Consider the following 11,531-nt stretch of genomic DNA (forward strand, 5'->3'; position numbering starts at 1 on the left):
TGACTTAAAGGTGGAGAAAGCCATAGCAGTTTTGCAGTTACTCAAACCACTCAGTGGCCACAGGGATTCCAGCATTTATCTCTGCATGTATTCAAACTTACAAAGCTGTGCAGAGTAATCAATTGCGATAGGAGCAGGCATATTTCTGACACTTGGCACAATTACTGGCAAGTTGAAGAGCCAAATGTAAAATTATGAGTGCATAATTAGTTTAATATTTAATTTCTTAACGTCAGATTGGTTGTCACCATCCTTGCTTATGAGTGACTTTCCTCATTCAGAAAGACAGTTGGCTATCAATTACTTCTTCACCAAACTTCTCTTCAATACTGGAAAAGTAACACACCCTTTCCCTGCCCAAACTGTTTCAAATATTATGAATCTACCTGAGATAAGCGACTTGCCAATCTTGCTGATTGTGTTGGAGGAAAATTGAGAACAAAACTTTGTTGACGAAGTTGTCGTAATGCTGGTACATATCTAAAAACAATCATAAAAACCGCTATATCATTGTGAATTGGAGAAAAATAATTGAAATTTTATTCTAACTTCTATGCTATTAGGTTTTTTTTATCAATAAAATCCTTTTGCTTCATTTTTTGTAAATTTGGAAGAACGTAATAATTATCATGGAGCAAAAATTTATTCATATTTATTTTTCGCAATAGCAAAACATAAAATTAAACTTGATTGAAAAGATTTTTACAAAACTTCTATTGCAATTTAATGCCTCCATTTGCTCTAAAGCGCACTTTTACTGCTAGCAACTTGTGACATATGATCTCTAAACCCATAGCAGATTAATAATTGTTACCAACTCAATTACTTTGAAATGAATGTACAAACTTACAAATCATTACAAATACAGATAACAGGACGCATTAGAATTTCATTCCGTCCTGCTTTCTTTTTTGATCCTTTTATTTGTTCTTTTTTTCTTGTTCTACTCATTGCAGTTAGGAGAACATTTATGGCTGCCTAAAAAATGAACGTATTCAAATACATAACAGTCATTCCTTTGCAAGTAAGGGCAAAATTAAAATCACATGATTTTCCACAAGTTATTCCAATGGAAAAATCGAAGCAGCGAGGTAGATTTTGGAGATTGGGATGTTTCTATTGATATTTGAGCCATTCCATACCTATATTTTTCAACTCCCATTAACAGAGAGTCGAAGCTACAGTTGAACTTGTCGAGTCATAGCTCAGAAGCATAAATTTCAGATTATTAATGGTGATAGTCGAAGTGAAAATTTCCCGCAAAAAAGCAATATATTGGTGACTAAAAGCCCGATTTGAACTATTCAAATAGTAGACAAACCGAACAATAATAGAGATTTTTGGACAATGATATATACAACATAATATTTACACCCTATTTTAGATGCTATTAAAAAATTTCAAACAATTTACCAGAGGTGCACCGTCAATTTCATCAATGATTAAACAATTGGGTCGTTCATCGTTTCCAAGAACTGATCTCATTTGGGTCGTTTGTTCTAGTTTTGTTTTGAATAATTCCGCACTTCTGTCATCACTGAGAATCAGAAAAAAATGAAAAAGTTAAAAAATTTGGAATAAGCACGAAATACCTACAAATCTATGTTGTAATGCATGGGTGGACAAGGTTTTTGGAGCAGGGCCCAGAAATTTTGCCAATCTAGACTAACGGGCCATGTAAGTGTGACGTAAAAGTTACGGTTCAATTCGGTTTTCTCAGAGTTGAAATCTGGATTATTCGAAACTTTCTTGATCTGGAGCCAGTGCTGATCGAACAATAATAAATCTAAAACTGAAATATACAATCAATACCTTGCATTCATTTCCACAACATGGTAACCAGCATGTTTCGCAATAATATGAGCTAGCGTTGTTTTTCCAAGACCAGGAGGCCCAAACAATAATGCAGCTTTAAAGAATGGTCGATTATATTCATCTAATCTCTAGAAATGACAAAAATGGAAAAAAATCAAACAGAAATAAAAGGTATAACTCAAAAGTCTCAAGTCTGCATAAATAGATCGGAATTCTCAAATATTGATATTCAAAATACAATTTTTAATATGAGTTTGAAATGCAAAAAACTTGTTTTATCGGCTCTAAAGGCAAAGTTCAATGATGTTGTGTGAGGGAAATTCAGAAAATCTTGAAATAAAAAGGGTAAGATTTCCATATTTATTTTGGGAGAGAGGAAAGTTGTAAGACGGCTTAATAATTTGTCCAACACCAGTCTCTCATTCTTTAATAACCAATCTATGTCGTGTATGAGAAGAGTTAACAAGTTCAGTTATTCTTATCAGGTTATGGAGTTGATGGCGGAAGAAATCGTGCTGTCCAGCTGTCAACTATTTGATTGACAAATCAAAGATTCCTACCTGTAGGTGCATTTTGAAGTATTGAGTTCCATAAAACTCAGAAGTTCTCGGTAAATTATATGTAATATAAAAATTTCGGACCTCCCGAAGTATGCGCAGTTGCGCACCAAGATGGCGCACAACCTAAACTCAGGTTGTGTACCAGGTTAGGGTTCAGGTTGTGCGACATCTTGTCTTCTTTGTCTGAAGGAATTTGATAAACCTGGTAAAAGCACATGGAAACAAAACAATCCGTCGAAACATGAATTCTTATAGATGGAACTCAAGGACGTGGTCTCACCTCTTCCATTTCTTTTTTAATTTGAAAATAGGATTTTTTATTGTTTTGATTATTCATATCCAGTTCCTGTTTCTTTTCTTTTTGTTGAATTTCATGACCGAATACAACATGATCCCATAACTTCAACCATTTCAAAAGAGTTCTGTTAACATTCTGTACAAACGAATGAGAAAATAGTCCCCCCATTTAGGATAGATTAGGATTTACATATTTATCCCGAAGGAGAGGAAAGTCGATAATACAGCTTAGTCATAAGGTGAAGTGGCGAGCATATTCCTAACGCTCAGCATGAAGCACCACACCTCCGAGCCTATGTGATAGCAGAAGTATAACAACATTAACCAAGAGTGTCTGATTTATTGAAAAATTCACGAATTAAATCGATGCTAAGCGTTGTTTGTGTTTCAAAAATTTACAAAAGTCACAAGGTGATCATATTAGACTACGCTTTATGTCTGAAATCTGTTGCTTTTTAAATGCATAACCATCTATTGAGAATTAGGATTTCGTAAAAAATTCCTTTTGAATTAAATTCTGTTATGTGTTATGCTTCCACAGGATGGATTGAAAAAGTTTTCTGAATTTATAGTTCCTTACATATTTCCAGATATTAGTACGGGGCTTCGTTTGGAGCAAATGGCACAAATGAGGGGTACTCCCGAAGTATGTGAACCAAGATGGCCACAATTCCAATTTTAGTTCAATTACGAGTTCGGGGACTAGCCAAGTGACTCCCGTTATATTTGTTCCTGAAATTATGGCCTAACCCTGGTACACATACTACGTTCCGGTGTCCGCCATCTTAGTTCACATACTTCGGGAGTACTGAAATAAGCATGTATGAAAAGTGTTGTATAAACATTCTGAATGTTCTTACATTTGATATAATTACGCCAAACTATTTTTTATTCGCAATACCATTTCCAATCTTGATAGCCGAAAAAAAAAATTACGACTTCAAAACATGCTTCTCACTCACCTCCTCACTCAACAGATGAGTATATTGAGTAGGTGCAAATTTATCCAACCATAGATCATTTTTTTGTGATTCATCCTCACTGTAAATTCCCTCATCAATATCCTCTTCCGATCTCACAATTTGTTTGCGTTGAATTATGTTCGTGGTTTGTTCAGAATCTTCCATTATTTCATCTGTGTTATGAACAACAACATCTGAAGTAGTAGTGAGCAGATTCTGTCTCCTGATTTCTTCCGTTAATCGATGTGATTCTGACAGTATTTTCTTTTCTTTCTGTAAAAATTGAGTGTGGTTATGTATTAAATAATGTTTTTAATCAGGGCCTGGAGTCAAGAGTTTGACATGCGTTTTCTTGATATTGCTGTCAGAGCTGGGGAGCCAAATCTGGAGCCGCGGCATTTTGTTTGAACCAGAGCCAAGCTTACTACAATAGACAAGGTATTCAGAGCTCAACTTTAAAACAAGAATATTTTCTACATGAAAATCTACATGAAAGTACATGAATCAAATTAACTGCTATGAGTAGTAAATTTTACCCTTATCGCTGATGTAGTGATGTTCACACTAAGGGTCATACCTAAAAACCTCAATGACTAAGAAGCCAGAACCCATGGTAAAAAATAAATCTCCAGAGCCAGAGTCACAGTTTCTATATACTGTGGTTTGTGGCTCCAAGGTTATGGTAGGAGCCATTGTAACCAAATCCCCAATCTAGGTGAAAACTCTACAAAATGAAGAATATTAAATGATAAATGTTGGACGAGTCAAGGGAATTATTATATTAACAGAGCAAAAATTAAAAATATGAATTGAAAAATGTAAGCGTACCATAACTTGAATCATCTGTCTCATTTCTGATATACTTTCAGGAAGCAGAGATTTGTTTCCAATCAAAGTACAATTGGATATAGCTTCCTGTGAAAACAATCATTGAATGAGGTTAGTTTAATCACATGAATCACAACAAAACAGCAATGGTTTAGACATGACCAGTGCAAAGTGTTTGTGAAACTAAACTCAAAAGTACATCCAAAATGTAGGAAAAATATAATTTGTTGAAAGTCGGTTAGCTTACCTTTAAGAAACTCTTGCCATGTTTTTCAACAACCATGTTTTTCATTCAACAACAAATTGTTTAAACTTCAAGCATTGAAATAAACAATCTGTAACCGATTCTGGCACTAAACTTTGGGTTTTGAACTATGGAAAATTTTAAGTTCAAAAGCTGATATTCGAACTCCTAAAATTTAAAATTACCAATCCAGCAGATAATCCAAGGTTACATTTACACCCTTTGCCTGCCACTTTGCTGAGAGTGTAATAAAATTATGCAAAAAATGTTGTATATACTTATGTGCCTGTTTATGCAAATTCTCGTACAGAGAAAAAACACTTCACATAAAATAACATCGAAAGAAACTGATGTCAGTCAATATCAAATAAAAACAAATCTTTGTACTAATTAAAAATAAATCTAGCAACCTTCTTCAGTTTTTCATCTGATCTGATCCTCATATAACAACGTTGTCCATCAGACGATGTAGCTGACATGAATTCACTATGCACGGGTGGATATTGAAGAACCTTTCTCAACTGAAGTTTTTCAGATGATGAATTTTTTTCGCTGCCTATAATTATAAATAAAGTATTACTTAACAAGAGGTGTCGGAAAGTCTCAAATACAAACGCTAGAAATTGTATAAAATTGAAAAAATATTCATATCAACATTTGAAGTTGACTGAATAGTCTCAAAATATTCCTATTTTAAAGGTCTTGAAACGAAAAAGCAAAAGTTAAAATTTTCCAAAAAAAATTTTTATTTACAAAGAAATAGTTGCTCTTCAAGCTGATCAAAGTTTAAAGCAGTATTTTGAAAATTATTTTAATAAAAGTTATTGCCATAAGAGTTTAAAAATCAAAAATATACGTTTCCTCATTTCTTTCTCATTTTTGTTTCAAGTTTTACCTTCTTGGGATAAAGCCCTCAAATTAATGCCTGTGTGATAAAGTAATCAGGGAATGAATTGAATATCGAACACATTCAACATTAGTTCGGTACAGCAAATTGTTGATTTTGGAAATACTTTTACAATCTTCACTTATAAAGATATGATTCTGTGCAATTGATGTTCAGAATCAGATCATTTTTGAAATGAACTATTCAGGTATTGCCTACATCAGGGGTCGGCAACCCCTGGCATGCCAATTGTGGCAAGCGAGAGGATTTCTCATGGCACGCCAAGCGATTTGAGACATATTCAGATATTTATTTTTGTAGAGCGACAAACATTCTACAATTGAACAAAAATAACAAATCGACAAATTCATTGAAAAACATGCAATATTTAACTGCAATCGACGAGAGGCCGAAATCTATACCCAAAATCGGTGTAGATAGGCATGTGCAGTCGATCATCCCCCTCCTTTCGAATTTTTTGAAAACTGAAAAAGTCGCAAATACCGCGTGCGATTGCTTTTTGCTGAAATTCCTGATTGTTTTTAACAGCGTGACGTGTTATTTAGGCCGTAAACACTTTTAGTTGGTGTTTATTCTCCCATAATCACAACAATTATTTCACGATAACGATAATAATTCTTTTATTTTTGCCCAGAATTGAAATTCGTTAGTTATTATACAATCAATCGAAACTAAATACAATTAGTCATTAGGCATGTTTATTGTTTATCTCATATTTTTACATCAACCGATTGAGTGGTATTTCAGACTAATAATGTTTATATTTTGACGCAAGAAGACGTAACCGCGAGTTTCGTTGGACATAAAATTATACCAATATAGAAGAAAGTTTTAGATTTTCGTAGCTGTCATGGAATGAATATTTTACTGGAGAAAAAAGTTGGTATACGATGAAAAACTCAGCCTTTTGTTTCATAAGGAAATGGAAATATTCGGTTTTGAAACACCCCCTCTCGAAAATCCTGACTGCGCGCCTGGCTGATTTTCATCATTTCACCGTGAGCTACATGTAGCCCTAACAAAAACGATGAAGAAAGGCGCTCCGTAGTATGTGCACCAAGATGGTGGACATCGGAACGTAGTATGTGTACCAGGTTTGGGTTAGGGCATAATTTTATTCCAATTTTCCTTATTTCAGTTCTATTACGAGTTTGGGGGTAGCCAAATGACTCCTGTAGTATTTGTACCTGAAATTATGGCCAAACCCTAACCTGGTACACACACTACGTTCCGGTGTCGGCCATCATGGTGCACATACTACGGGAGTACCAAAATGAATTTTATCTTCTTTAGTTTTTATTGCGATTTCATTGTTTCTGGCTACAAAACTAATCGCGAATGGCGTTAATTAATACTTATTACTTAAGTCGTCCAAAGACAGGTCGGATGTAGAAATGCTGTATGTCGAAATCTCTCGTAAGCTAGTTTTCATGCACGTTATCCAATAAAATGAATTTGTTTCTCATTCGCTTACTATTCAAATCAGGTAGTTGGCTATGCAAACCATACACATAAAAATGTTTGGCACGCGAAGGTGCTCATTATTCATAAACTGGCACGCCGAGTTCAAAAGGTTGCCGACCCCTGGCCTACATAATGTACCGTTCTGAACTAGTTCTACCAGTATATATAGCAAGCAACATGATATTCACAACTAGGGATCAGTATATTCTTTGTAAGTAATTGTTTTGAATGTTTTAAGAAGATGGTGGGTTTTTCTCTCGCTGGAGGAGCAAAATAGTTGTAAAAAACACATATATGCAGAGAGTTATAATGATGGAACAAATCAGAATATATTAACCATCGCCATTCAAAACCCCTGAGAGGATTGTGGGCATAGAATTCCAATTTTTAATCTACAAATGACTATAATAATAATATAACTGGGACATGGGTACAATGAGCTGACAATTTCATGAAAAAAGAATAAAAAAAATACACAACTGCTCATATACCTTGATGAATAAACTCTTGTGCATCTTGGTGTCGTTTTTCTCTGTATCGAAGTATTTTATCAATCATAGCAGGTGAGCTGGCCCCACTGTTTTCTTTTTGAATTTCCTTCCTGCCAAAAAATGATCAAACAAGAATTTTAGAATAATTATGTCAGTAGCATTTGGAATAAGAAAAACAGCACAAGACTTTGTGTATTATAAAGAATTATAGTATCATATACTACTGTGGTGCGAAGTACAATACAATTACGGTACTATAATAAGATCAAAAGAATGAGAAAAAATCGGCAGCATTGGCATCAGTGTTTCTTGTGTACCCTAATCCTAAAGAGACGAGTCACATCAAGTCTCAGCAAATTTTGAACTTTGAGAACAAATGGTGTTGGTTCATTGCACTTCTAATTCATAATCAACGCTGTTTCAAACCACAAGTTAAGACGAAGTCATCGTGGGTGGATAAATATAAGCCCCATTTACTCATAACTTTAATCTTTCGTTAAACTAACATAAATCAAACCAAGATTGAATCCTGTATTGAAATAATTTAGCAGAATTTACCAGATTTATTTTGAATTAGTGCTCCAATAAAGCTGGTAAATGTTAGAATTTTCAATACAACATCAATCATTCACGTGGTAAATCATATTTCACTTGTATTTGTTTCGTTTCAAAAACTTGCTCCGATTATTTTATGTCGAGTTATTTATGTTGAGCTGATTCCAGTAATTCAAAGTCTTTATTAAAGAGGGTGACCGAAGGGCCCCCCAATACTGACTAACATAATTCCATGAATTCAGGTGTGATTTCTTTGCATATTATCGAAGTAAATTAGTTGGGTTGTACTCATGAAACAAAAAACAATATTTTCAATATTCGTACTCAAAAGATACAAATTTAGAAGAGTAAAAATTTACCTCAATAACATAACATCTTTATCTTCATCTAGTGTTGTTGGCAAATTATGTTTTTTCTTGTTGTAATAATTATAATTATCATCAATATCAATATCCATTCTTGCTCTTTTATGGTCAGGTGCTGTATATTGACAAACAAAAGAAATATATCCCATTAGGGATACAAGAAATCAATCTAAATTAAGATAGAAAGAATAATTTTATATTTTTTGTTCTTTTTGAACCCCATAAGACATTGTGGTGCAAATTTGCAAAGGTATTCATTTTACTAGGGAAAACAATGATCCCAAAACATATAAAATATTTTTAAATAATTAATTTTAATTAATTAAAATTTAATTCTAGTTGTTTACATAACTATATTAAAATTCTATAACGAAGAATAGAAAAACTAAATTGAAACTATTTTTCCAAATAAATTTTTCCCGAAAAATCAATTTTGTCCGAAGCTTCGTTTAGGGCAAACATTTCTCAGCCTTGAAATTGAACTGTTTTAGACAATATAAAGATTTGAAAATTTCTAACAAAAACAGAATTCATGTAATATGTACATTTAGAATACATCTCTTCGTCAATCAACAAATCATTGTTGAGGTGATCAAAACTTAAATCATGTTTCCCGCTGGATGATGGGATAGATGGACCAGAATCATCAAACAGCTGCCGACGATGACCATCTGGTCTTTCTTTGATAACATTCAAGTTTGAAGATGAAGTTGCTTCTTGAGGAAGACCTGAAAATTATTTAAAAAATAATTTGCGGTAATTAAAGTAAAATATTTAAAAACTCCAGAACATAAGGTTTGATCGATTAAACAGTGGTTACCTGAGAGAAAGAAATTTTGTCAACACTAATAAAATATTAAACAATATTGAAATATTGTATAATAATACAATGATCAAATTGAACATTCATGTTTTATGTAAGTAAGTAGGCTACGCCACATCATTGGAATTTCTGAACACATATGGTAGATATCATTTCTACTGATGGTGAAAGACCATTTTTTTCATTATTAGACAATCGCGCAAATCAAAAATAAATGAAACTTGACTGATTATAGTGTTCACATCCAAACATAAAAATTAGGTCATAACATTGTTAATATTTTAGGATTTGATAAATTTTAAATGAGAATAAGATCCAATTGCAGAAAAATACCAAAATATTAGTGCATTCATTAGTGCAGCGGTTCTCAAACTTTTTAGTGTTATTGCTGTATTGAGCCTGTGAAGAGATTGAGTAATATTTACGGATCCCCACAATGAATATATATAAAAAAAACATGAAAAATGCATTGTTACTTATCAATTGATGTTTCTGAGTAAATTAAAACTACTTTTTTTAATGTATCGGATGTATTTATTGCTTCTTTGGACAATTACAAAATAGCCAACTCAGTATTTTATTAAGTAAACAAGGGGTCGGCAACCTTTTGTCGCTCGTGGGCCAAAATCAAGGTCGCAAGCAGTGTTCCCTCTAAGGTGTGCGCGCGCACACAGCTTTCAGAGGCTGCGCACACGCATAGATTTACTGCGCACCGACGTATTTCGATGTAATGTAACAATGTGCTTGGTTGGCAGGTTGAGAAAGTTTGTTGTTGGCCCACTTATTACACGGTTAGAACGCCAAAATTTCTTCATTGGTTTTTGCACAAATATTAGTCATTTCCAAAAAAGTGCGCACACACCAAAATTTCTGCGCACACATACTACAAAAAATTAGCGGGAACATTGGTCGCAAGTCATTGACGGGCCGCACATATTTTCAGAAAGTTGAAAAACCGAACAGATGGTACGGATCCGGCCCGCGGGCCGTAGATTGCCGACCCTTGAAGTAAACGAATAGCTCGCAGAGGTTCACCCACAAAGCTCTGGGGCTCTGTATGCAGGTATGGAGCACTTTACGAACTTATGCATTGTAGAAACATGACTGATTTGTGCTAAAATTGTGAGTGATTTTAAAGTTTGATAAAAGTGATAAGTGTGAACTAAAAATACAGTACGAATTCACCTTCCATCTCATTAAGTACGTCCAGTTCGTCTGCATATTGGTCCTCAAATGCATCTTCTTGCTGGAATTCAAAGTATGGATCAAAATCCATGATCAATATTACTCAACAAGGGAATTACTACTGTACTGCAAGTACCTTGTACCCACTTTCTGACTTTTTAGAAATAATAAATATATAATATGCAAATCCAATCCTACTCTCATATAAAAGAAAACCCAGATTTTATATTTTTTTTATGGTTCCACAATGTGCATTATCAGATTATTCAATAATCAAGGAATATATAAAACAAAAATTAAACAACAATAAATAACTATCCAAAATTAACAGAAAAATACATTAGCAGTGTCCAGCAGAATTATTTCATTACAGTCCATTGATTGTATTGTCCATTAGGCCTATATCCAATTTATGTATCCATCTAGTTTCCGCAGAGATTGACAGATTTTATATTTATTAATCACAATTAGACTATAACTGTTACTTCAATCAACTAAGTCTGTAAGTTAAACTAACCCTGTAACCAAGTGTAAATTAGCTGTGTAGCTTTTACAGTTTTGGTGGCAACACTAACACATACCGGTACAAAAACACCACAGAAGTACCGCTATTTGGCCAAGTTCAGAATCAAGATGCAGAGAAACGTTAAAATAACCTACACATACGATAACTCTGCAAGCCGTTTTTGTGACAAACAAATCCAGAAGCCAAACGGAGCCTGCATGCCTCAGAGGTCAGGAGGTGTACGTACATTGTAAGCAATATAAAAAGTGCTTATTTCCCGCCACATATTTTCTTACTCTTTTGCGGCAGACGGCGGTAAAAAATTTTATGATGGCATGTCATAATAACCACAAAACAAAAGAAATTATTCATAAATACTAAATTGATACAATTGTTAATGGTATGCAGTATGATTCTTGTATTTAAAAGTTAAATTTTAATAACTTGATCTTATACACAAATATAGAATTAACATTCATTAACCACTAGGTTTCAGCAAAACTAAAAAGGGAAATCCCCCAAAACTCGTC

General features: G+C 33.8%; 1 protein-coding gene across 1 annotated transcript in view; it reads right to left on the reverse strand.

Annotated features, from left to right (window-relative positions):
* Window positions 1-10,691, reverse strand: part of LOC120340886 (chromosome transmission fidelity protein 18 homolog) — a 37,671-nt gene extending 26,980 nt beyond the window's left edge. Inside the window, exons 1-12 of the mRNA XM_039409272.2 lie at window positions 10,497-10,691; window positions 9,034-9,216; window positions 8,483-8,603; window positions 7,569-7,678; window positions 5,117-5,262; window positions 4,463-4,549; window positions 3,635-3,907; window positions 2,656-2,808; window positions 1,813-1,943; window positions 1,414-1,537; window positions 851-978; window positions 387-480 (exon numbers count right to left, since the gene is read on the reverse strand). Of these exons, the coding sequence (XP_039265206.2) occupies window positions 387-480; window positions 851-978; window positions 1,414-1,537; window positions 1,813-1,943; window positions 2,656-2,808; window positions 3,635-3,907; window positions 4,463-4,549; window positions 5,117-5,262; window positions 7,569-7,678; window positions 8,483-8,603; window positions 9,034-9,216; window positions 10,497-10,587 (1,641 nt within the window). The 5' untranslated portion in view covers window positions 10,588-10,691. The remainder of the gene's footprint in view (window positions 1-386; window positions 481-850; window positions 979-1,413; window positions 1,538-1,812; window positions 1,944-2,655; window positions 2,809-3,634; window positions 3,908-4,462; window positions 4,550-5,116; window positions 5,263-7,568; window positions 7,679-8,482; window positions 8,604-9,033; window positions 9,217-10,496) is intronic.
* Between the last annotated feature and the right edge of the window lie 840 nt (window positions 10,692-11,531).

The sequence above is a fragment of the Styela clava genome, chromosome 14 (genome assembly GCF_964204865.1).
Source record: "Styela clava chromosome 14, kaStyClav1.hap1.2, whole genome shotgun sequence".
Lineage (NCBI taxonomy): Eukaryota > Metazoa > Chordata > Ascidiacea > Stolidobranchia > Styelidae > Styela > Styela clava.